Here is a 27,923-nt window from a genome sequence, read left to right on the forward strand (position 1 = left end):
GGTTTGTCAAAATGTTGCACCTGGTGTGGCACCAGTTTTGGTGGCCCACCTTAAGATAAGATGTGAAAAGTTATGTTGCTTCTTGTCCTGTCTGTGCCATGTCAAAGCGGAAGGAGGGTAAACCGCAAGGGCTGCTGCAGCCAGTGGCCAGCCCCTCCCGTCCTTGGGAGGAGGTTTCTATGGATTTCATTGTGGATTTGCCTCCTAGTCCAAGAAAGATGGTGATTTGGGTGGTGAAGGATTACTTCTCCAAGCAAGCCCATTTCATTCCATGTGCTTCTATTCCATCTGCTCCGCAATTGGCACGCCTCTTTCTAATCCACATCTACTGAATTCATGGTAGCCCCTCCCGTTTGGTCACAGACCGCAGGACACAGTTCACTTCCCGATTTTGGAAGGCATTTTTGAAGCTGGTGGGTACTAAGCAGGCATTGTCCACTGTGTCACATCCGAAGAGTGATGGATCTACGGAGAATCTTAATTCAACCCTAGAGCAATTTTTAAGGTTGTTTGTCAACTATCAGCAGGATGATTGGGTTCATCTGCTCGCTTTCGCTGAGGTGGCTTATAACAATGCCGTTCATCAGTCTACTGGGCAGACCCCTTTCCAGGTTGTTTTTGGACGGGATTTTGTCCCCATTCCAGAGTTGCCTCAGCCCCCCACACAGCCCTGCTCTCCATCTGATTGGGCTGCTCGTATAGCTGAATTGTGGGCGGTGATTCAGGAGGCATTGACTGATGCGCAGTCTATGTACAAACTGCACGCTGATAGGCGACGATCCCTTCCACCTGATTTCAAAGTGGGTGGTCAGGTCTACCTGTTCACCAAGTTCATGAAGTCACCACAGCCCCCTAAGAAATTGGCTCCAAAGTTTGTGGGTCCTTTTCCCATTGTGGGCATGGTGAATCCGGTCACATTTACGCTGGATATGCCCCATAATCTGAGGCGCTTGCATCCTGTTTTTCATTGCAGCTTGCTCAAGCCCGTTCACCGCTCCAACCGTTGGCATCCACAACCTCCCCCTCCTGCTCCTATCATGATTGATGGTCAACAACACTTTGAGGTGAAGGAGGTTCTTGATTCTCACCGGTGTCATGGTGCCCTGCAATACCTGATCCGTTGGAAGCACTTCCCCCACCATGAGTGGGTGTCTGCCCCTGATGTTAATTCTCCTGTTTTAGTTAGACGCTTTCATTTGGCTTATCCTCTGAAACCTGCTCCTTGAGCTAACACTTGTTTTGGGGGGGCGGTATGTCATATTCACTGTTTCAATGTAAAGGTGCATTGTAACGTTTTGCATGTCATTTGGCTGATACGTGTTTGGTTGGGAGAGGAGCAGGATTCTGTCTCCTGGGAATGTTATCTGTTCAACGCTGGATCGGAATGTGTTTGGGTTATCTGGTGTGTTCAAGGTTTCTTTCCCAGGCCAGCAGCAGAAACGGTTACCAGCACCTGGGAGGGGGGAGGTTGATATGGCCGGACGAGGGGAGGGATCACATTTGGCCTGAAGGGTTTTTAGTTTGTATTTGGTGCGCTTTTGCTCATTCTCAGCTTTCACTGTATTTGCATGCTATTCTTCAATAAATCAGATTTCATTAAGTTCCTGCTGGTGAGTCTGAGTCTGTTAGGATAGGCAATCATTACACCTTGTCTGGTTAGAAAGTCTGTTATATTTTCATTTTTTAAGTTTATCAGGTTTGTATTCACACCCTTGTACTGTGAAAGTTCTTCAGATGTTGAGCTGATTGCTGCAATGTGTTCGGAGGAGGGGAGCAACCTCTTCCATAGATAAGGAGAGATCTATAAGTTGCTGGCTTTTCATCTCTGCTTGTAAATCCCACTCCAGAGCATTGTATCCATCAGAGGGGTTAGAGGGGATTGGATTACTTACAGGGGTGGCTGCCTGCTTGTTAGGTAACTGTTGACTTTCAGCTGTATTGTGGACTCAGATGTAGCTTGTGTTGCAGAATGTGTCTAGTTTTTCTCTACGTTGAAGGTTCTGAGAGAGCAGCACAAGGCTGTCACACTGAAAGCATGCATGGAGGGATAAAAGTAGAATAAAATGGGCTGGTATTTACAATAGATTTTAAAAAAGTTATAAAAAATAATCTTTTGGAGGAGCTCTTTTCCAGAGTTGCTGCCTCATTGCCATCTTGGCATGGAGGAGAATCCATTTTTGCTTTATTGCCTATTGGTTTTTGGTCCCTTTCACACTTTGAGAAGCCACGCTCACCTTCCTCAACCAGCTGCTCTCAAATTGTGTTAGGAATATAATGTTTATTATTCCATGCCCAGTGGTGACAATTGACAAAGATGGTGGAAACTGTAATGACACACATCTGGAAGATACTGGGCTGGGCTCCAAAACACCTTCTGCATCAAAGCTCAAAATTGAAAGAAAGATTAGCTCTCTTCATCATTATATGCATTGGTCTCTATAAATCAATAGTTTGAATTATAAAGCTATATTGTGGAGGAGGAGGAGGAGGAGGAGATTTGATGAAGTCCTATAGAGAAAGAGAAATAGAGAAGGCAACAGCAATGTGCCAGATTAGGCTGGGCAGTGTCATTCTCCACAGAGCTGGGTTTCTAGTTCCACTCATGGTTTTGACTTATGTCCCTTTAGTGTGTTCTGTTCTTAGACCTCAGCTGCATAGCCTCCCTGGGACCCTGCTGAGTTTGGTTCCACCGTCTGGAAGATCACGTAATTAGCCAGGCCCAGATCAAACACGCACAGGGAAATTGGTGCCTCCCCTCTAAACTTGAGATGGTATATGGGAGTGACATTGGGAGACAGGAGGAAAACCCACAGTCTGGGTAACAGTCTGATAAGAGGCATCTTTATCCACAGGTGAGGGAAAGGGATGGGAAACCTTTCAGAAGGGACTCTCCCTAGTATTCCAGAGACTAAAAAGAGAGGAGGAGTGAAACATTTTCAGTTTTGCAAGATTCTGTTTAATGGAACAGGATGCAAGTGCAGTTCTGGGCACCTCACAGTTTTCCCACATGATAATAGTGTTGCACAAGCTGTAACTGGCTCCTCGTTTCCTTCCAAGTGCTCGTTATCACCTTTAAAGGTGTCTATGTGGGTTGTGTCTATGTGCAAATACTGAGAGCTGCTGTTATAGCACCTATGGGGTTTTACCTCAACCCCCTGGCTACATGTTGTCTGGTGGGGGGCTCCCTGTGGAGGGGGATGAGAGTTTCAAGTATGGGGGATGGCATCATGAGTACTGATGGCAAGCAGGAGGGGGCCCCTATCCAGGTGGCAAAACGCATGCGTAGTACTGAGGAATTAAGAGCCATTCAAAGAGACACAGATCAGACCCGCCTTAGCTCTTGGGGTTTATCTGTCTGGGGTTTTCCCACGCTTCTTCAGTTTGTTAGGATTCTGTCTAATTAGCAGCAATAAACATAGAGAATTAACCATTGTCTCAGCATGTTTCCTGACTGTTAGGACAGATGGAGTGATTTATGATGCAGATAGGATAGGGCAGTATATTTCAGTGATGTCAGGGATAGGAAAATATGTCAGTAGATAGGGTGGAGCTGTTCTTGGGGAATGCGACCTCAGTGTCTTGTACCGGTCTCATGTTCCAGCCACCTCACCAAGAATCAAAGATGGAAACCATCCAGTTACTAAACCTAGGGAATGCAGAAGCCATAGTTACTCAGTCTTGGCAGGAAACACAATTTATTTTTCTTCATCCTGATCCTCACAGCCTTCAGACACTGGGGCAGAACCTCAAGAGCTTCACTTGGATGGCTAGGTGCAGAGTTGTACAACTAGTACAATCAGCATATTGATAATACTTCACTTTGTACCAATAGATGATCGTATCCAGTAGCTTCATGTACATATCAAAAAGGAAGCAGGAGAGAGTAGAGCCATAAACAGGGGCCTGGGGCTCCACTGCTCCCCTCTCACCAACACCATCTGGAGGAAAAAGAACAATTGCGAAATGATGTTCCCTCCAGTTCAACACCCTAAGCTGTTCCAGAAGGATACTATGGTCCATCATACTGAAGACTGCTGAGAGATCAAGCATCACCCCATCCCGAGCTTGCCACAGGTCATTGGTAAGCATGACCAAAGCTCTCTTAGTATTATACCATGATCTGAACCTCAACTCAAAAGGATTCAAATAATCAATTTCCTCCATGGCATTCTGAATGCAACTCTAATGTAAATGTTTCATTTTATAAAATTAAGGTGAACAACATTCAGTGAACGTTAATCTAAACTGAGTATCTCCTCTGATGAATATTTTGTACTACTTTTAATGTTAATCATATAACAGCAATCTTAATAGATTATTATAACTAAACTTAACTAAACTAAACTAAACTAAACTAAACTAAACTAAACTAAACTAAACTAAACTAAACTAAAGCCAGCTGGGTGACCTTGGGCCAGTCACTCTTTCTCAGCCTAACTCACCTCACAGGGTTGTTGTTGTGGGGAAAAAAGGAGGAGGAAGGAGTATTAGCTATGTTTGCTGCCTTGAGTTATTTATTAAAAAAAATAATTAAGGCGGGATAAATAAATGAATAAATAAATAAAATATCATATTATAAGTCAGCACATAAAAGTAATAAATTAACATCTATGCTTTCCAATTAATAATGAAACACAAATGTACACACAATTGTCTAAGTCAAGTTCTGTAGACAAACATTACAGTAGGAGAAAAGCAGAATATTTTAATTTGTCTAGTCAAATATACCATAAATATATCAACTATATTTATTATGGTCATAGACCATGGTTATCATAAACACCCCCCCCCCCAATATATACTACTTTTAACAGAAAAAGTAGTAAAATAATTGTTGTTGTTTATTTGTTTAGTCACTTCCGACTCTTCGTGACCTCATGGACCAGCCCACGCCAGAGCTTCCTGTCGGTCGTCAACACCCCCAGCTCCCCCAGGGACGAGTCCGTCACCTCTAGAATATCATCCATCCACCTTGCCCTCGGTCGGCCCCTCTTCCTTTTGCCTTCCACAGTAAAATAATAGAAGTCATCATATATACTATAAAGTACAAGCACATAGTCAGATATTAATTCATTAGGCTATACAAGAACTCTACAGGATGGTTCTACAGTATAACCAAATCTTTTACATACTGTATATGGTTTCATATCTGAGAGTGGGTGTTAAAAATAGAACACGTCTGAGTGCCTGTGATAATTTGTTAGTAGGGGGTTGTAGAGCAGAGGCAAGTGCCTGTATAAAGTTCACAGGAAAGTACGACATGAACTGTTGACACAGTGGGACTGGTGCTGCATGTGCATAATCTGTCTCCATGTGGAAGTTTCGTGAATTTCCCTTTTGCAGCTAGTGTAGAAAATTAAAACCGGCTAAGCTTTTACTGATCTACTGAGATGTTGCTCTTAACCTTTGTTTGTTTGTTTAATATCTTTATTTTTTTGTAACAAAACAATATCTAAACTTAAAATAAATCTTTAAGAATTAAAAATAAAAAATAAAAATAAAACCTTTTTAATACATAATTTTATTAAATATTTTTAAAGAGAATATAAAATCTAATACAAACTAATACAGAGCGAGAAAAAGAAAAGAAGAAAGAAATTGAAGAGAAAGCTCTAAGTACAAGAAAGGGAAAAAAGTATTTTATACTTATCAATAGTGACCACTGCCCTTAACTTGAATGTTCATTCCCATCTATGCTATTATTATTCATAATTATAATCAAGGTTAACCTTTGGCAAAATAAAGAATCTGATTTGGATATATCTATAAGTACTACGACTGTGCAGTGGCTGGAATTCAATTTCAAAGAGTGCTTCAGAGATCGCAAAAAAGTGAAGAGAGCTGTTCTCTGAAACTCCTTGAAATGCCTGTCCCTTTCTTCAGGATCATGCAAATGTTGGAAAGGACAGCTATAAAAGCCTAGAAAAAAGGTAAAGCTCTTTTTGAAAGTTCAAGATGGATCCTATGTTCATTTTTCTAACCACCTGGAAACATCTTTCTGAAAACAGATTTTCTTACATTTATCAGATAGATATGGATATATAGAAATGTAGCTATAGACATAGATATAAGACGTAAGATCTGTGCAAGATGAACACAGTCCCTCTCAGTGCTTAAGTTCAAGCCTTGGAATCAATCAGCTCCACCTTACCCTTCAAAGAGAATCAATGGAGACTACACATTTCACTTCCCAAAGCATGGTGGAAAAGCTCATCTCCTTTGACCAGGGACTTGACTTGAAGAAGTGGCTTTTGCACAAACAGCCAAACCAACTAAAATAACAAAAGTAAAGTGACATTGTTCTGATCCCACATCAACTTGTGGATTGTTTGATGTAGTGATTCTTTTGAACTACCTTCACATGGAGTCATCACTGAAAGCTTTAGGCAACCCAAATAGGCATTTTGTTCAATTTCATTATGCCATTTGTTTTTGAGAGTGTGATTTGCTTCCACAAACAGGTATCATAATATATTTATTTATTAATTGCTCACATTTATATAATGTTGGAAAACACTTTGTGAATTGGGAAAAAAGACCTGATTAATTCTTGGAAGTAATATCACACAAACATTTCCCACAATGCAGCTTTGATGTCTCTGTTCCTCATAGTATAGTTAATTGGATCCATCAAAGGAGGAATCACAGAATATAATACAGCAATTACTACATCCACATCTGAAGGGGAGACTGAAGTAGGCTTTAAGTAAGCAATACTTCCAGTGCTGATAAACAAGGAGACAACAATAAGATGGGGAAAGCAAGTGGAGAAGGCCTTATTTTGTCCATGAGAAGTAGGAATCCTAAGCACTGACTTGAAAATCTGCAGATATGAAACAATTATCATTAACATTAACATAATGAATCATTATGAACAGCAATAAAATTAATAGGAGTTGAAATAAAAATGCAAATATCTGAAAACCAGTTGGCTCTTCCTTTTCTTATACCTAAGACATAGGAAAAAAACATGTCTTAGCAATAAAGTTTTGTTCCTAGTGCTGCCTAGTTAATATATACTGGGTTTGAGACCACAACATAAATTAGAGATCCTTAAGATGTTTTACTGCTTGAGCAAATGCTATTTTTTTCTCAAATCAAGGTCAACCCAATTTAATAATACATGTTTGGCATAATTTACTCAAAGCAGTATCTAATTCTGAAATGAAGTCTTTATCTCCAAAACAGTATAAATTTTGCTTTTGTTTTTGATTTTTTTCTGCTTGAGAAGAATGGATGAATGTTACTTTTCTTCCCAAATCAAGGTCAACCCAACTTATTAAATTTGACTAAAATCAGTATCTAATTACTGAATGAAGTCTCTATCTGCCAGACAATACCAGATGGGTGAAATGAGATACTGCCTTTTAGGACAGCTGGCAAAGCAAACTGGTAAGATGTTGAGCAGCTAAAGGTCTCTCATAGTATATCCACACAACATAAAGCACTTCAGTGAATGATTTGCATAGATCAACTATCTGCTTAATCAGAATTTGTCTGGCCTTAGAACATTAGGGTCAAGTTACAATGGGGAACCTTTTGGGAATATTAGGTCTGAGAAGTAGATTGGTGAATTGGGAAAAAAGAAAACAAAATCTAACTACTTTCCTATAGTTGCCAAGAAAACTACATGGACACAGACATGGTTATTCTATGAAGTAACTAGGAATCAAGCTTACCTGGAGACTATATTTTTTAATCCTTTCAAATTTTAGTTATTTCATCAACTAAATAACTAAAAAGAGCTTTGGCCCCAAAATTCATTATAATGATAAAACTTTTTTCTTCTTCTTCTTCCATTATATTGAACCCCTCTTTAGTAAGAATTAACAGCAAGTTTCCTAAATGTGGTCACAATGTTAATAAACAAATGTGCTCTATCATGATGTGAGGGATGGTTCAGAGATAATGGCTCAGAGATAATGATTATGTGAGATATAGAGAAGAAGAGAGAAATTACCTTTCAATGCCACATCTTAATTCATCTCAATGGTGTCTTCAATAAGCCTCTAAAAACACTTGGAAACCCATATTTTCTCTGTATGAGTTGGATGAGATCAGAATATTTATATATGGTGTTGAAATTGCACTTATAGGTCTGTCTGCAACTATCACAGAGCCCAGCATAGCTGAATAAATGAAATCCCAAGAGAAATCAGTAGCACTGGTTGTCTGAAATACCTCTCTAAAAAAAAAAAAAATGAAGTGCCAGAACAGACGTGTAGGTGACTTGTATTTTTTATAACTCTGACAAAAAATATATTTGGTTTCACTTGAAAAGTATATGTCCTTATGTACAAGATGACCACTTTATAAGAAAACTGGGGCATCTGAAATGATAATCTTTGGCTTTGAAATGGCAAGCCAGACTGGGTGATCAAAGCCTTGCTTCTTTTAAAAGAAATTGCATTCACATAAAAAGAAGTGGGGCTTCAATCACTGGCCATGCCTACCATGTTTCAAAACTATGCCATCAATAGGCTTAAGATGATAGAGATAGATAGATGATATAGAAAATCAGTAGAAAATTCCCTTCTCACCTGTATGGGTGGTATGTGTTTTCTTCAACCTTGGGTCCTCTACCAGAGGCCTGGGAGCTTGCAGGTTTGGTGTAGATCTTAGCTCTTCCTAGCACTGCACTCTTTTGGACAGAGAGCTCAAACCCTGATCTCCCACCTCCTACTCTATCCATCCATCCATCCATACATCCATGTATCCACAAAATCAATGGTATAACACATATAATGTAGTCTTATAGCTGATGATAATTAGATATTTTGATAGGTTCCTGGGTGAGAGATAAACCCTAAAATATGTGGCAGAGTGCTTGAAAGCATTTGGACCGAGAGATCAGAAAAAACACACACCAGCCATTTCTATAGAAATAAGTGTATTTACAGAAAGCATAAAACATAAGCAGTTTCCATATCCATAGGTGGATCAGCCCAAAAAGCATCTTACATAAACATATTTACAAGCTCATGCATTCACATGCAGAGCTGGGACAATGGGCTGCTGCTGCTGCTGCTGCTGCTGCTGCTGGGCTAAAACAAAAAAACTAAAAACTTTCTGGTGGCCAGCTTCCCCTTAGGCAATGAGCAGCTTTAGCTTATTTGGTCATTCTTTTCACCCCCCAACCTGAGGATACTTAAGTTTGACCTTCTGACTCTGCCAGTGATTGTTACCATAGGACCTTAGTGGCTTGCTCTTTGCAAAACAACCAAATACCAGCAAAATACTGATATGAAATATATTGAACAACTCTCAGTATAAATTAATAAGACAGAATACTATATTTCTTAACATTCTGGGTTTTTTTAAATATATTTTTTTCCTATTGAAAAACTGATTACAATAATAAAAGCAAATACAAACTAAACTCAGAGAGAATAAGAGAGATGGAAAGAAAGAATAAAGTTCAAGGAAAGAAAAAGAGAAAGAAAAAAGAAAAAGGGAAACGTAAGAAAAAAAAGAATTATTTAAAGAAGTCACTTCCAATCTTCATCACAGCAAAAATAAACAAACTTAATGACTCTTCACTCCCTATAAAGTTATAAACAAATATCTGTTCTTCCCATAACACATCCCTTATCCATATGCAAATCCAAAAGCATCAACTTTTCAGTCCTGGGGTCAGGACAAAGTCTGTAAAGGCTTACCAGAGTTTTATAGAAACATGTCTTATTTTAACGTTGGTCAAGCAAACCAATTTTATATTACTTACTTTTACTTCTAACAATCTTGATATCCAATTCATTCAGATATTGTCAGAGGATTTGATCTCTCTTCAATGTTTCTTTTTCCCATCCCAAAGGATTCAAGTCTTTGGCAAACCTATTTTGTAAATCCCATAAAAAGTCTTTATCCACGTCATTCTCCTGGCTTATCATTTGTGTTTCCACTTTAATTTTCAAGAATTTAACCAACTTCTTTTGTATATCCAGTAAAAAATCCTTATACAGGTCATTCTCTTGGTTTGTCATTTGTGTTTCCACTTTAGTTGTCTTCTTTGTCTTATAATCCATGTTTTATTTTTTATTTTTTTCCAGTGTTTCTGGGTCTAATATTTCTATATCAGAGAAAATTTGTTTGACCTCTTTATCCTGTAAATCTGTCAAAATATTCTCTTTCACATCTGCCATTTCTTCATTAACATCTTTTAGACATAGTCTATCCATAGAAGGAGACATCATTGCTGACATTGTAGCTGCTAATTTCTGACCCCATTCTTCAAAGATCTTCTGAAAGTATTTCAAATGTCATAATATATTGGGTCATTTTGTAATTCCAATAGTAAGCAAAAGCAAAGGGCAAGCTTTCACTTTTTTTTTTCTTTTCTTTTTTTGCCTGGAATCTTTAGTCCCCTCTAGTGTCCAATTTCTGAAATCATAAAGTCAAATTTCTATTATGACTTAAAACAGACAAAACAATTTAGTTCCCACAGAGGTACTCTTTATTTATATAGTTATTTCTAAAGTTTTATAGCAAAAGTGCTAATCTTACAAATTTGTCTGGTCCCTTAATTCATTTATAACTTTCTTGGATCATAGTCTTATTTAGCTTTTTGCTATTTATTTCCAATTCTTTAAATTCTTAAGGTTATAGTTCTAAGGTAAACTCATCAGATGGCTTTTCAAACTTGTTGTTCTGAAGTTCTCTGTTAGCCTTAAAATAGTTAAATAGATGATTTCCAAACTTGATTAAAAATGAGGTAAGCATACCCAGTGTCCTTTAAAAGGCTCTGACATGGTTGAGAACATAATGGTTTATCTCTTCATCTCGCAGTGTTCAAACTTGTGGAAAACCTCTCTCCTGAAGTTTCCTCATGAAGATCAGCTGTCAAGAGCACATGTGGATGATCTCCCATCCTATCCTTATCTGGAGAGGTTCCATAGAATTGGCTACTCACCAGTTCTTTAGTCTTTGCCACAGTTGTTGTCTCTGCTCATTCAGAAACATGATAGTTTGTCATTTCTCCCCTGGAAGTCCCATATTCCTTTACATTCTGGCTCATGGCATATAGTTCTAGTGTCCCTGATTTTCAGGAACAATCTTTAAAATAAATGTAGCATATGCAGATTTCCTTTTCAAATGGTGATATTCATCTTTGCAAAGTTCATTGGGAAGTGCCTGTATGTTCAATTTTAACAATAAATGAATTATAAATTAGTTATTTACAGTTTTTAGACCAATAGGTGCATGTATCCATGGGCGTGTATATATGTTTCTAATATTTATAGTTTCCTTTCTTTTCAAGAGCTAATCCGAGGTCCCCTCCCTCCCTTTTTTTCTCTCTCTTTTCACATATTAACCACCTTGTAACAAATGCTGCATTAAACCATAGTCACTAGCCTAATTTTCCCAAGGTTAAACTTGAGTGCTTACATGGGGCTTTTCACAACCTCTTACCTTTATTCTATTTTACCTTTATTCTATCTCAGTTACACATTTTCACCAGTCTTTCACTTTGACCAAGCTCTATGCATTGCACTCTGCTTTCTTGTTGGTGGTCCATTGTAAGTCTGTTGTGGTCATGTGATGTTTCACTTAGAAACCACATCACTTAGCAATGTAGTTGCCAGCCCCAATTATGGGTGTAGGTGCATATGAAAGAGTACATTTGAATTATTCAGTGGGAGACAATTTGTTTGTTTATGTGTGTTTGATTCATAGAATTGAAAACATTCTTCAGACACTGGAAAAGAGTCATTGGTCAGCATCCTTGAAAGGAAAGCAAGCTCCTCTGCAATCATCATGTTTGTAGAGATGTTATGGAATGTGTCTCTGAAGGGGGAGGTGATATGATGGATTCTGGCAGTGCTGCAGGCTCTCTGGAAGGAAGAAGCACATTCCAGGAAGGGGGAAGATATAAGAGGAGACAAAGTCCAGGGGCAGTTTTGGGAAAACCAAGGGATTAAGAATAGCCCCGCCCTAGAGCTTTCCCAGGTTATTTCACTTTAGGTTAGGTAGAGTAGCTTTAGTCTGGCAAGATTCTGTCTGAGAGCATTAGCACATAAAGAATTGAAGTTTGTCTGGACTGATTCTTGACCATTCTTGGGCTGGGCCTCACAAGGAGTCAATGAATCAGGGTGTTTTTGTTGTTGTTGTTGTTGTTTTCCCCTTCTCTCCATGGAATACTCTACAGTTTCAAGATTTGTGCCCCCCCCCAAAGAAAAAAGATGCATATCTAACAATTATGTTATGCTGCCAGCAAGATAAAATCCTGACTAATCCCCACATTCCTTAACATAGTACAACTGTGGGTAATCTTTGAAGAACACCAAACAAGTAGATAGATAGGATCTTTGCAGCATGGAAAACATGTCAAGTTTTTTTTTTATTATTTATTTATTTTCCCAGACAGTCACAGAGATCACTCCAGGATTTTTTTTTAGGAGGACATACACCTCATCCTCAGCCTACGTGCCAGATGTCTCCAGGGAACATATCTACATATTCAAAGCAGGGACAGAGACTTTGCTGATCTTCCCCAGTTGACAGAATTGCTTAAACCAATTAATTACTACAAGAGATCATCAGACATCTTAGCTTTTCCCTCTAGGTTTCTAGTGCTACATATGTAGAATTTTCAAGTATTTATTTTTTGAAATCCAAGCTAGATACTTAACAACAAAAGCTAAGAAGTGGTAAGTAAAATAAAGTCAGCTTATTTTCTGGCTACTGCTACGTATTTCTGGGAAGTTAGTTAATTACATCTCTGGGTCCCTATTTCAGGTAAAATTCAACTAATATAATTTATTTTTCCTGTGTGCATTTCTTGACTATATCTCCTCTCTCTTTTTTTGCCACAGAACAAGAAATGGTAAATCAAACAAGGATAACTAAATTTATTCTTCTGGGCATTTCTGATATTCAAGAACTACAATATTTATACTTTGTCGCTTTTCTTCCCATTTACTTAACAGCTCTAACTGGAAATTTTCTCATCATCACAACTATTGTTCAGAGTGCTAAGCTTCACAACCCGATGTACTTCTTCCTAGTCAACTTATCTTTAGTAGATGTTTGTTTCATTTCAACGGCTATCCGAAAATCCCTGGACCATTCCTTGAGAAATTATAAAGAGATTTCATTTTGGGGATGTGTTACCCAAGTTGCTTTGGTAGTGAGCCTTGTAACTGCTGATGTGACTTTCCTGACTTCTATGGCTTATGACCGCTATGCAGCCATATGCTATCCTCTTCAGTATCGGCTGATCACAAACTGGAACACCTGCTTTCAAATGACAGCAGCTTCATGGATCACCGGCATAATCTGTGCACTGATACAAACTACACAGACCTTTAAATTAGACTTCTGCCAGTTCAATATTATAAAACAATATTTCTGTGACATCCCACAGCTACTGAGCATCTCTTGAACTGACACAGCAATCAATAAGAAGCTGACATGTATTCTCACAGTTATTATAGGGTCCTTCTGCATTTCATCTATCTTCGTCTCTTATGGGTTTATCCTCTCTACTGTGTTCAAAATGCAATCAATCAGAAGTAGGCAGAAGGCCATTTCCACCTGCATTCCATACTTGACAGTCTTTTATTTGTTTATTGTTACTGCGAACTTCTCTTATGCCAGACCAAAGGCTTTGTCCTCTCCTTTTACAGATTTGTTGATGGCCCTTTTATACACTGTTCTACCACCATTACTGAATCCCATTATCTATACCCTGAGAAACAAGGAGATCCAACACACTTTGTTGGAATTGTCCAAGGTAAGATTGGGAATTTGTACGGGGACTTCCTAGTCCTTTTCTGTAGATGCTGAGGACACTGGATTCTGTAAGAGGGTGAATTTGGCTCCCATTCCTTCAATATTTAGGAGGATGGTAAAAAAAATCCTTTGCCAAGCTTTTAATGATTAATTATTTAAATGAATGTCTTAAAATGTATTAATTGTGCTGTGTTTTGTATCTTGTTTTTTAATGATTGTAAGCTACTGGAATAGATGGAGTATACATTCAATAAGGAAACAATAAAGTTCAATCAAAAAAATAAATAAAATGTCCATATTAAAATGTTGTTTCTGCATATAAGGGACTACTCTAATGATTAAATAGGGGCAGAAATGGTTTGTTATTGTTATTCATGTCACACTGAAGTCCAATTTGCCAATTTTCTCTCAGAAATCTATAGCCATTTTCAAGGTTCTATAAGAGAAGTAAAGTGAAATAAAATCAAGAAATTGAAATTTGTTTCTCAGTTTTGTAGACAATTATTTGTGGATGTCTATAGTTCGAATGGATTATTTTCACTCTTTCTGGATCTAATGTGAGAAAATTCCCAATATCTCTTTTGGGGAATGTCTAATTATTTGAATTATTGAATCAGTCATCTAGTAAGATCTGAAAAATTCTGGTTGCTGAAAATGAAGTGATACCTTGGTTTCTTTCTGTGAGATATATTTTAAAAGATACTAAGATATCCCATGAAAATAAATTGGCCACAAATATATTCACTATTGCCTGGATTGAAGCCTTTAATATATAAGTGTTCTCTGAATAACAAAAATGGAACATTATGTTGATAAACATTGTTGGGCAAATTTTTGAAATATGTGTAGTATAAAAAACTTAATTTTAGCCCTGAAGAAAGTGCTGCTGTTTCTCATGTGCTAGTCTTCATTTTTAAATGGGTTTTTATTTGTTTGTTTGTTTGTTTACTATATACATTGTCAAGTTACCATACTAACAGTAGTTTGCAGCAATAAACTCAAAAAGCAAGCAAAAAACCCATCCCTATAATCTTCCACATAAAATCCATCATAAAACAAAGCTGCAATCAAAACCAAAGCTAAGAAACACACATTTAAAAAGTAGTTAGGTCCATCATTAGCACCAAAAACCTCATCTAAATGTAATAGTTCCTACCATTTTGTCCCCCCCACACACACACAAAAAAAAGCAGATGGGGAGGACGCAGCTAAGGGACAAAGTGTTTCATAATGTTAGGGCCACTACTGTAAAATACTTTCCCCAGGTGCATATCCCTCTAGAGCTCAGGTACTGAAGAGTTCCTAAGCATTCCCTTCCAGCCTGCACACAGAGGATTATGTGAAGAGATGCTCCTGGAGGTAACTGGAAAATGAGTCACAAATGGTTTTATCGGTAAAGACCAGCATTTTCAGCTGTTCTAAGAAGCCTGTTTGTTACCAGTGCAGCAGCTGTTTTACAGTGTTATCCTATTAAAACAGAATTATAGTTTCAGGGTAATCTTCAATAGGAACAGAGTGTGTGACATGAGAGTGACATGAGACATGACAATGAGAGCGACAGTTATCGTCAAAAAATATAGAGTGTCCAAGAAAGATTGTAACTGGCACACTAATCAAAGCTTGGTAACGATTCCTTTGGCTATGGTCTCTTCCTATTGCTCTAGGAGGAGCTGGGAGTCCCAATTAATGTACCTTTTCCTCCATGGGGTTTGCAGTTCTATCCAGAGTTAACACTGGGACCAGAATCAAGCCAGACTGTTTACTCATGAACAATAGCTGCTGGAGTTCAGTTTAAGCTTTTTTCACCCTATAGGGTTCCTTGCAGTCTCCAGAAGCACATCCTCTGAATCTCCAGCTTGGCCTGGGAAATTATAATGTATTATTGGGGATCATCAGGATGCTGATGATATCTCAATTCAAACTAATGGATGACCCCTCCCAGTGGTTTCACAGATATGTCAAGTAACACAGGGGAGAGAGAGGGTAGTCCTATGGCACTCCACATTGGAGCAAGCATGAGCTAAACTACTGTTCCCCCATGACTAACCCCTCAAAAAGGAGTAGAGTCACTGTAGAATGGTGCTCTTAACCTTTAATTACCACAGATGGTCCAAAGGATACTATGGCTTAACTCCCTTTCTGAAGGGCCCCACCCTCCCAGCCTTCAGAAAGGGAGTTAAGGCCTGGCTATGCCACCTTGCTTGAGGCAAGAGGGGGGATAGTTGATCATGGGGGTGGTTGGTTCCTTGAGGTGGCCCCAGAAAATTTTATTAAGACCATCATGGATTTTGTTTTCATTTATTTTTTATATTTGCATATTTATGTATATTTATATTTTATAATGAACCTTTTATTCTTTTATTCATTTGTAAACCACCCAGAGTCGTTGCAACACGAGATGGGCGGTGAAGAAATATGACAAATAAATAAATAAATAAATAAAATGGCTTCCTTTGGCATGAGATAAATATTTCTTTGCCATTGTGATGTTTCCTTTGCATTATGTTCAAATTCTAATTAACTGATTTTTTTCAAGGATAACTGTGAACCTTTGGAAAATTTTCAAGAGCTGAAATCCTAAGAACCTATTAAGGTACTGAATGGGTATATCATGCATGGAATGGATGAAGAAAAATGATATTTAATAAAGATTAAGAGGCTCCTGCTTCTATAAATGGTAAATCAAGAAAGGATTATATTCCTTGAGTATCACTTTGGAGAAAAAGCAGGATAGAAATATAATTAATGAATATTTTATTGCATGAACTGCAAGTATTCTTCAGCAAAGGATCGTTACCTTGTCGGGGTGCTGGAGCTTGAGCACTTCAATGATGCCATGAGCTAAACCGTGAAGGACCACCCAAGATGGGAAGGTCATGACAGAGAGGTCAGACTAAATGCGATCCCTGGGGAAGGTAATGGCAACCCACCCCAGTATTCTTGCCGTGAAAACTAAATGGATCAGTACAACCAGAGATATGTCGGTATAACATCGGAAGATGAGACCCCCAGGTCGGAAGATGGTCAAAATGCTACTGGGGAGGAACAGAGGATGAGTTCAACTAGCCCCAGACGTGATGACGCAGCTAGCTCAAAGCCGAAAGGATGGCTAGCGGCCGACGGTGCTGGTGGTGAACGGTGAATCCGATGTTCTAAGGATCAACACACCATTGGAACCTGGAATGTAAGATCTATGAGCCAGGGCAAATTGGATGTGGTTATTGGTGAGATGTCAAGATTAAAGATAGACATTCTGGGCGTCAGTGAACTGAAATGGACTGGAATGGGCCACTTCACATCAAATGACCACCAGATCTATTACTGTGGACAAGAGGACCACAGAAGAAATGGAGTAGTCTTCATAATTAATAGTAAAGTGGCTAAAGCAGTGCTTGGATACAACCCCAAAAACGACAGAATGATCTCAATTCGAATTCAGGGCAAGCCATCTGACATCACAGTGATCCAAATATATGCCCCAACCACAAATGCTGAAGAAGCTGAAGTAGAGCAGTTCTATGAGGATCTGCAGCACCTACTGGACAACACGCCTAAAAGAGATGTTATTTTCATCACAGGAGACTGGAATGCTAAGGTGGGCAGTCAAATGACACCTAGAATTACAGGTAAGTATGGCCTGGGAGAACAAAACGAAGCAGGACATAGGCTGATAGAATTTTGTCAAGACAATTCACTCTGCATAACAAACACTCTCTTCCAATAACCTAAGAGACAGCTTTATACATGGATTTCACCAGATGGACAACACCGAAATCAGATTGACTACATCCTTTGCAGCCAAAGGTGGCAGACATCTGTACAGTCGGTAAAAACAAGACCTGGAGCTGACTGTAGTTAAGATCACGAACTTCTTCTTGCACAATTTAGGATCAGACTAAAGAGATTAGGCAAGACCCACAGATCAGCTAGATATGAGCTCACTAATATTCCTCAGGAATATGCAGTGGAGGTGAAGAATAGATTTAAGGGACTGGACTTAGTAGATAGGGTCCCGGAAGAACTCTGGACAGAAGTTGGCAGCATTGTTCAGCAGGCGGCAACAAAATACATCCCAAAGAAAGAGAAAACCAAGAAGGCAAAATGGCTGTGCTGAGACACTAGAAGTAGCCCAAGAAAGAAGGAAAGCAAAAGGCAACAGTGATAGGGGGAGATATGCCCAATTAAATGCAAAATTCCAGAGGTTAGACAGAAGAGATAAGGATTTTTTTTTAAACAAGCAATGAGCGGAAGTGGAAGAAGACAATAGAATAGGAAGGACAAGAGACCTCTTCCAGAAAATTAGAAACATTGGAGTTAAATTCCAGGCAAAAATGGGTATGATCAAAAACAAAGATGGGAAGGACCTAACAGAAGAAGAAGAGATCAAGAAAAGGTGGCAAGAATATACAGAAAACCTGTATAGGAAGGGAAACACTAAAGACTGTTCAAACTATCGAACAGTGGCACTCATTTCACATGCCAGTAAGGTAATGCTCAAGATTCTGCAAGGTAGACTTCAGCAGTTCATGGAGCGAGAATTGCCAGATGTACAAGCTGGGTTTAGAAAAGGCAGAGGAACTAGAGACCAAATTGCCAATATCCGCTGGATAATGGAAAAAGCCAGGGAGTTTCAGAAAACATCTATTTCTGTTTTATTGACTATTCTAAAGCCTTTGACTGTGTGGACCATAACAAATTGTGGCAAGTTCTTAGTGGTATGGGGATACCAAGTCATCTTGTCTGCCTCCTGAAGAATCTGTATAACGACCAAGTAGCAACAGTAAGAACAGACCACGGAACAACGGACTGGTTTAAGATTGGGAAAGGAATACGGCAGGGCTGTATACTCTCACCCTACCTATTCAACTTGTATGCAGAACACATCATGCGACAAGCTGGCCTTGAGGAATCCAAGGCTGGAGTTAAAATTGCTGGAAGGAACATTAACAATCTCAGATATGCAGATGATACCACTTTGATGGCTGAAAGCGAAGAGGAACTGAGGAGACTTATGATGAAGGTGAAAGAAGAAAGTGCAAAAGCTGGTTTGCAGCTAAACCTCAAAAAAACCAAGATTATGGCAACCAGCTTGATTGATAACTGGCAAATAGAGGGAGAAAATGTAGAAGCAGTGAAATACTTTGTATTCCTAGGTGCGAATATTACTGCAGATGCTGACTGCAGTCAGGAAATCAGAAGACGCTTAATCCTTGGGAGAAGAGCAATGACAAATCTCGATAAAATAGTTAAGAGCAGAGACATCACACTGACAACAAAGGTCCGCATTGTTAAAGCAATGGTGTTCCCCGTAGTAACATATGGCTGCGAGAGCTGGACCATAAGGAAGGCTGAGTGAAAGAAGATAGATGCTTTGGAACTGTGGTGTTGGAGGAATATTCTGAGAGTGCCTTGGACTACAAGAAGATCAAACCAGTCCATCCTCCAGGAAATAAAGCCAGACTGCTCACTTGAGGGAATGATATTAAAGGCAAAACTGCAATACTTTGGCCACATAATGAGAAGACAGGACACCCTGGAGAAGATGCTGATGCTAGGGAGAGTGGAAGGCAAAAGGAAGAGGGGCCGACCAAGGGCAAGGTGGATGGATGATATTCTAGAGGTGACGGACTCATCCCTGGGGGAGCTGGGGATGTTGACGACCGACAGGAAGCTCTGGCGTGGGCTGGTCCATGAAGTCACGAAGAGTCGGAAGCGACTAAACGAATAAACAACAACAACAACTGCAAGTATTATATGTGATTGAGCACTGAGGAATGATATCATTGTATTTGTTCATTCAATTTCATTTTAGCTTTCATTAAACCATTTGCCTTTATTTTTATATATTCTTCATTGTTCATTTATTTGCAGATATGGGAAATCATCTCCCAACTCAGTGGGATCAGCAATGCAGTTTTCAGGTTTGTTGTATTAATGGTGCTATACGCATGTACTATTACTTCAGAAAAATGCACTCAGCCCATAGGAAAAGCCACAATAGAATCTGTGGAAATTCAGGCCTGCCACCCCAGATAAACATATTGTTCTGTGCCAGAGAATTTCTGGAGGGGGAAAAAAAAATCACAATACATTGAACTGTCAATGTTTTGAAAAGTTTTGCATTACACCTGATTTTATGGATTAGGACTTGCAGTAATAAAAAATATGGATAACATTATCCATATTTTTATTCTTTTGTCCTTTTTCAGACACACTTTTTCTAAAAAGGAAATGGAGTTCCATATTGTGAGAAAATGTTCCATCTTGTGTGCCAAGTAACTATTTTGTGTTCTGTCCTATTCTATATATAAACCTATTCTGTATTTATCTTTGGGTAAAACAGCACCTCACTTAATACTGAGCCAACCCAGTCTTCATCTGAACAACTATAGCATTAGACTCAGAGTTTCCCATTCACATGGAACTGCACTCAAAAAGTGAGGAAACGGCGAACTGAAGACAGCTCCACAGAAAGCCGAGCCAACGACTGTGGCAGAATGAAGAGCCGGCAAGCAGACCAGCTTTTTGTAATTCCTCTCTGGACAAGGAGGTGGCTTGAGATCCCCCACAAGTGCTCCAGACAGCTGCTCCTCATGAGGTGACCTCAAAACAGCAGTCTGCAGTGGGTTTAGCACTCTGGGAGATGAGGGAGCAGCTATCTTGCTCAAACCACGGTCAGCACCTTTGAAAGGAAACTGGGCTTGCTTACTTCCTTTTCTAATCACTCTCAGGAAGTGTTTCTTAACGGCTTTCAGCTATCTGGAACTTTTGCATTGACATGTTTTACAGCACGGTGAGTTTCCTTCAATCCTTAGCAAAAGAAGCTTTAAATAAAAGCTTAAGGACTTTTTTTTTTTTTTCCTGGAATAAGCAGCAGGCTAGGTGACCTTGGGCCAGTCACTCTCTCTCAGCCCAACTCACCTCACAGGGTTGTTGTTGTGGGGAAAATAGAAGGAGGAAGAGGTATTAGGCATGTTAGCCACTTGAGTTATTTATAAAAACAATAAGGGTGGGATAAAAATATAATTAAATAAATACATGATTAAAACTTTGATTTTAGAAAATTACAAAGGGACTAAGGGTCCAGATAATTTTGAAATAAGATTTTGGAATTAATTATAAAGAATCCTTCCTCTGGAAAAAATTCTTTTTGTTCTGAATTCTTTGAAAAAAATAAAAAAAAATGAAAATTGGACACTAGAGGGAACTAGAAGGAACTAAAGATTACAACTAAAGGAGAAGAATGCTCAAACTCAACTTCCTCATACAGAATGAAGCAAAATATTTAACATGGGACATATTGAAGGATATATTTAAAGAATGGACCCAGAAGTTAATTTTAAGACTGTCTGCCTCTATAGATAGACTGTGTTTAAAAGGTGCTATGGAAGAGGAACAGGTACTAACTGACATTATTGAGACTGACTTAAAGTGGATTTAAAAATGACAGGCTGCAAGAATGACATGGAAAAAAATTACACTGGACATACAAAAGAAACTGGCTGATGTCTTAATAATTAAAAGGGACATTATTTGAAGGATGTAAAGATCAAGATTGTTAGAAATAAAAAGAAGGAATATAAAGTTGGTTTATTTGATCAAGGTTAAAATGGAAATGTTGGTATCTTTAATGGCCTTTCACTGACATCAGGACGGAAATGATGGGTTTTTATGGATATTTTTATAGATAAGAGATGGGATATGGAAAGAAAATATCATTTGTTGTATTTTAAGAGAAGGTAATAAGTTACTAAAATTGTTTATACTTGTTGTTGTGAAGAGGGAAGTCACTCCTTTATATATTTATTTTCTTTTGCTTTACTATATTCTTATTTTTTCTATTTTTTCTATGTTTTTATTCTTTCATTTTTTAGTTTACATTAGTTTATATTGTAATATATATATATATACACACATATATAAACACGAACAAACATATATATACACACACACATACACACACATATATATAAACACACACACACACACAAACACACATATATATATACACACACATACATACATATACAGATACACACACATACACACACACACACACACATATATGAAAGAGCCAGTTTGGTCTAGTGGTTAAGGTGCTGGGCTAGAAACCAGGAGTCTCTGAGTTCTAATCCCTCCTTAGGCATAAGAGCCAGTTGGGTGACCTTGGGCCAGTCACTCTCTCTCAGCCCAACTCCCTCAAACTCCCAGGCCTCTGGTAGAGGACCCGAGGTTGAGGAGAACACATACCACCCATAGGAGTGAGAATATCCTTTATTTATTTATATATATATATATATATATATATATATATATATATATATACATACATACATACATACATACATACACACATACATACATACACACACACACACACACACATACATACACACACACACACAAACACACACACCACTCAAAAGGGCTTTTTCATTACGAAGTTCTTCAAGCATCTAAGGAGGGGCATAAGTGATATGTGCAATGTCCTCTACCTGATTTGGATGGGAAGCCACTATTGCTGGCTTCAATGTTTGTGGGTCAGATACCAAAGACAGTGAACATGAAAGAAGTCACCAGGATGATTACAATTAATAAAAGTTTTTTAATAAAGTCCCAATACTTATAACATTGGAGAAATCCTACTCAAGTCAGTCATGGTAAGCCCCAGTAATGGTGAGGAAGGAATTCCACAGAATCAACTCACAAAATGGGCTTTTATGAGGCAGATCTGATATCCCCTTTCCCCCTCCCCTGCCCCTTGGAATACTCATCCTGGTCGGGGAAAGATTGACCAAAAGGAAATTGAATACTTTGCATATTTAAATTCTGTAATTAAGAGGAAAAAAGCATGTAGACAGACGATAGAGAATCTATACAGAAAGGTACACAGTAGCACAAGCTGTTTGCCTTGTCAAGCCTCTGGTGGCAAGGCATGCACCATGCTGAGGAAAAAGTGGGTGAAATTAACTCATTAAAGTCAAAGCTGAAGGCTTGTTAGTTTACATCTCATGCTTGGCAAGCAAACAGCATGCCGAAAACACGTAGGAAGAGCTACAGTAGCTTGTTTAAGCAGTCTTTTTACCATTTTGGAAATGGTTAATAACAGAACAGAAAAATGTTGACTTTATTTTGGTTTCCATCTTTTCCTGTGCTATACTTTTCTGCTGAATTTACACATTTATCACTTTCCCAAATGTATGCATGTCTATACACATTTGCCTCTTGTGCATTTTTCTACCCAGTGCTTCACTTGAAATTGCATTACCAAAGCTGGAGGAATACATAAGCCAAAGCATCATTTTTCTACATTATACACTGGAAATGTACATTAGATTAATTCCCTTAAAGATTCAGAACTCCTGAAATCTAATGACATTGGTAACATAAGGGAGTTCAGCTACAGGTTGAGGCTGTCCAGCTTGTGTGGTTGAAGAGGATCTGGGGACCTTCTATAATCCTCAATTATCCATTTTCTTCAGTGTCCCCACTCTTCTTTCTTGCTCCTTGTATTGCTTGCAGGTGTCTTGTTCAGAGTTCTTGTGATACCATTTGACTAACTGCATTCAAATCCTTTCTCAAACCATCTCTTAATTTAAATATCCATTCCATCTATGCTACCACTTCTTATCTATAATCATAGTTAATATTAGGCAAAATAAGGAATTTAAATTGTGTATCTCATAAGGAATTGAAGTTGTCAACAATTTCAGTCTACTTGGATCAACGATCAATGCCAAGGGAAGTAGTAATCAAGAAATCAAATGACATATTGCGCTGGGAAAATCTGCCATTAAAGATCTATCTAGAATTTTCAGAAGTAAAGATGTCAGTTTAAAAACAAAGGTGTGTCTGACTCACACCATGGTCTTCTTAATTGCCACATATGCCTGTGAAAGTTGAACATTAAAAAAGGAAGACAGAAAAGAGGATGACCTTTAATGTGATGGACTGATACAATTCCTGCAACAATGGATGCAAACTTTGGAACAGTCAAGCATATGGCACAAGACCGAACAGCATTTCATTCTGTTATACATAGGGCCTCCATGAGTCAAAAACAACTTGATGGCAACTAACAACAACAACAAATATACTAGGTGATTTTATTCCAAAAAGTGGCTTGCATTTGATTCCAAAAAGTGCTTCAGAGATCCCAAGAGAATGAACACAGCATTCTCTGAAACTCCTTAAAACAGCCTTGCCATTCTTCAGGTGTAGGTGAAAACTGCAGAGGACAACTGTGCACTCCTAGAAAAAGATGCAGCTGTTTTAAAGAGTTGAAGATGGATGCAATGGTCATTTGAGATGGTCTAAGGATTCCTCCTCTCTTCAGGGCATTGAACTGGAAAACCTCCATATGATTCTATGATGCTATTTTCTAATGCATCTTTTTCAAAACAGATTTACTTCCATTTATCAGACAGGTAGAGATATATTGAAATGTAGATATAGACCTACATGAATATAAGAATATAAGATCTGTGCAAAGAGAACACAGTCTGGCTCAGTATTTCGCATCAAGCACTAGAATAAATGAGATTGGCCTTAGACGTGTTATTCTTTTTAATTGTGCCATTTGTTTATGAGATTGATTTTTGTTTCTTAAAGTAAATATCCTAATGTTGGAAAACAATTTGGAAATGAAAAATAATGATCAATTCCTTGATGTAACACCACATTTAAACATTTCCCACAATGCAGCCTTGATGTCTCTGTTCCTCATAGTATAGATCATTGGGTTCATCAAAGGAGGAACCACAGAATATAATACAGTGATTACCATATCCATATCTGAAGGAGAGTCTGAAGTAGGTTTTAAATAAGCAATACTTGCAGTGCTGATAAACAAGGAAACAACAATAAGATGGGGAAAACAAGTTGAGAAGGCCTTATTTCGTCCATGTGAAGTAGGAATTCTAAGCACTGACTTGAAAATCTGCACATATGAAACAATTATGAAACCAAAACAAGGAAAGATAATACATGCACTGAATGCAATAACTCCAACTTCAATGAGGTATGAATTATCACAGGATGCTTTCAGAAGTTGTGGGATTTCACAGAAGAACTGATTGAGAACATTGGAACAAAAGGTGACTACAAAGGTGCTACAAGTGTGCAAGGCTGAGTAGAGAAGACCAGCTATCCAAGCAATGGCTGCCAGCTGAAGGCAGACTTTCATGTCCATGATGGTTTCATAGTGCAGTGGGTCACAGATAGCAATGAATCTGTCATATGCCATGGCCGTGAGGAGGAAGAAATCTGATATCAGGAAGAAGAATAAAGAAAATACTTGTGTGATGCACCCGGAGTATGAAATCTCCCTGGTATTCAAGAAAGCGTTTATCATGGCTTTGGGAATAGTGACAGAAATAGAGCCAAGGTCAACAACTGATAAATTCACTAAGAAAAAGTACATGGGTGTATGAAGCTGTTGGTGGAAGGACACTGCTGAGATGATGAGAAAATTTGCAATCAAGGCTGCTAAGTAGATCACTAAAAAAAGTAGGAAATATAGCACATTTTGCTTGAATTGGTCAGAAAAACCCAGGAGAAGAAAAGTAGTAAATTCACTTACATTAGGCATCTTTTCTTGAGAATGTTTACTGCATTGCTGTGGAAAGAATAAAAAATAATTTCAACTAATCAGATAGTAATTATGAGCAGCTGGCAAGGGAATATGCCTTTTACTCAGAAAGACATAAATCCTTTTCAAGAATTGACATGATGTGGATTTCAAATAATTTAGCCAATAAAATTTGTACGGCTGTTATTTTACCAAAGACTTTCTCTGATCATAATCCAGTAAGTTTGAAAATAAAAAGATCTTCTATGACTTTTCGATGGCAACTGAATGAAGCTATTTTACAAAGATAAAACATTTTGGTTGATTGCAAGAGGATTTTAAAAGATATTTTTTGACATCAATTTGGACAAAGGGACTGACCAAAAAACTGTTTGGGGCACCAGCAAGGCAATTATGAGAGGTCGTCTACCATAACTATAATATAAAAAAGAAGTGTCAACAAAAAATGCAAATTATCTTGGATCAAATTAAAGTAAAAGAAATTGAGTTACAGAAAAACCCAGTGGATACTGGTATTGTACATCAACTTAAATTATTACACCAACAATTATCTATGTTGACTCTAAGGGAAATTGAGACAAAATTGAATTATGTTAAACAGAGACATTTTGAGTTAGCCAATAAACCTGGAAGATGGTTGGCCTATAAATTAAGGAAGGAAAGAGAAAAGAAAATGATATTTGGCTCTGGATGGGGTTGTACTGCCCCAGACAGAACTGGTGTGGAATCTGGGGGTTCTCCTGGACTCAGGACTCCTGCTCAAAGAGCAGGTAGAGGTCATGGCCAGGGGAGCCTTTGCACAACTTCATATTGTGCACCAGCTATGCCCCTTCCTAGATCAGGAGTCCCTCTGGTCAGTCACTCATGCCCTAGTCATCTCCCACATAGACTATTGCAATGTGGTCTACATGGGGCTACCCTTGAAGAGTATCAGGAAGCTACAGCTGGTACAGAATGCGGCTGCACAAGCAGTTTTGTAGCCCCAAAGAAGGCACATATAACACCTTTGCTCTGTGAGCTACACTGGGTGCCAGTTTGCTTCTGGGTCCAATTCAAGTGTTGGTTATCACTTTAAAAGCCCTACATGGCATGGGTCCAGGGTACCTGAGGAACCACCTCCCACTCATTACATTGACCCATCACACCTGGTCAGCCAGAGAGGGTATGCTATGGACCCTGTCCATGAGAGACTGTCAATTAGCAGGGTCTAGGAGGAGGGCCTTCTCTGCCATGGGCCCTGCCCTCTGGAATAAGTTACCCCCAGATGTAAGACAGGCCCCCACTCTCCTGGCCTTTCAAAAGGGGGTTAAAACTTGGTTGTGCCACCTCACTTGGGGTGGGAGGAGGGATAGTCAATCATGGGGGTGGTTGGCACCTTGATGGGGCCAATGATGACACCATTAATCACCATCTTGGATTTTATATTTTATATCTTGCATTTTTATATTTATGTATTTTTATTTATATCCTATTTGTTTTAATGAAATGTTAATCTTTTATTTGTAACTGTTTGTAAACCTCCCAGAGTCATGATAATATGAGTTGGACAGTAAAGAAACATGATAAATAAATTAAAAATTAAAGAAGAAAATATCGAATCAATGGATAATGAAGGAAGTAAGAAATCATTTTACAACCTTTTTTCCAATTTGTACAAAAGTCAAGAAGTCTCTCTGGAAAAGATAGATGGGTATTTGGAGAAATAAAAAATACCCAAACTCTCACACTCACAAAAATTATTAATGAACAATCCTATAACTACTTTTGAAATAGTGGAAGCTATAAAAAGAACTAAACTGGGGGAATCACCAGGTTCAGATGGTTTGCCAGAGTTGTATTATAGGTGCTTTGAAGATCAGCTTCTTCAGCCCTTTCAAAGATTGATGAATTCTATTTTGCAGGGCTCTGCAATGCCTGACTCTTGGAAAGAAGCCAATATTGCACTTTTACCAAAATAAGGCCAAGATATTACTCTAACTAAGAATTATAGACCAATTTTGTTGTTCAACAATGATTGTAAAATATTTGCTTCAATATTGGCTGAAAGAATGAAGAAAATTTTACAGGATTTTATTCACCAAGATCAATGTGCGTTTCTACCCAAAAGGCAATTAAGAGATAGTGTGAGAATAGTTTTGGACATTATAGAATATTTACAACACCACAATGAACAGCAAGCAGCTCTTATCTTCTTAGATTCAGAGAAGGCCTTTGATAATTTGAATTGAACTTTTATGTTCAAAGGTTTGGAAAATATGGACTTTGGAGATAATTTTATTCAAGGAATTAAATCAATTTATGTACCTCAAAAAGTGTGTATTATTGTAAATGATGATTTAATGAGGCTTGCCGTATATGGAAAGAAACAAGGCAAGGGTGTCCTTTGTCACCTTTATTCTTTATCCTGGTTTTGGAAGTCGTGCATAGAGACATTAGGCAAGATGATCAAATAGAGGGTTTGAAGATGAAGAAGGAGATTTTCAAACTGACGGTCTTTGCCGATGATCAAGTTTTAATATTATAAGACCATTTGAATCTTGTTGAATATTTGATGAAAAAATTAAAGGATTTGGGGTCATTAGCTGAACTTAAAGTAAATAAA

The 27,923-nt window shown here is 38.3% G+C and overlaps 1 protein-coding gene across 1 annotated transcript; it reads right to left on the reverse strand.

The window, feature by feature from the left end:
- Positions 1 to 24,388: 24,388 nt before the first annotated feature.
- On the reverse strand, positions 24,389 to 25,321 carry LOC134496089 (olfactory receptor 14A16-like). Its single transcript, XM_063301847.1, has one exon. It carries the CDS (start codon positions 25,319 to 25,321, stop codon positions 24,389 to 24,391), a length of 933 nt encoding a protein of 310 aa, XP_063157917.1.
- Between the last annotated feature and the right edge of the window lie 2,602 nt (positions 25,322 to 27,923).

The sequence above is a fragment of the Candoia aspera genome, chromosome 4 (genome assembly GCF_035149785.1).
Source record: "Candoia aspera isolate rCanAsp1 chromosome 4, rCanAsp1.hap2, whole genome shotgun sequence".
In the NCBI taxonomy this organism is placed as follows: domain Eukaryota; kingdom Metazoa; phylum Chordata; class Lepidosauria; order Squamata; family Boidae; genus Candoia; species Candoia aspera.

Bases quoted from the DNA above. Each gene is read 5' to 3' on its own strand.
- LOC134496089 (XM_063301847.1), bottom strand. From the start codon at position 25,321: ATGCCTAATGTAAGTGAATTTACTACTTTTCTTCTCCTGGGTTTTTCT.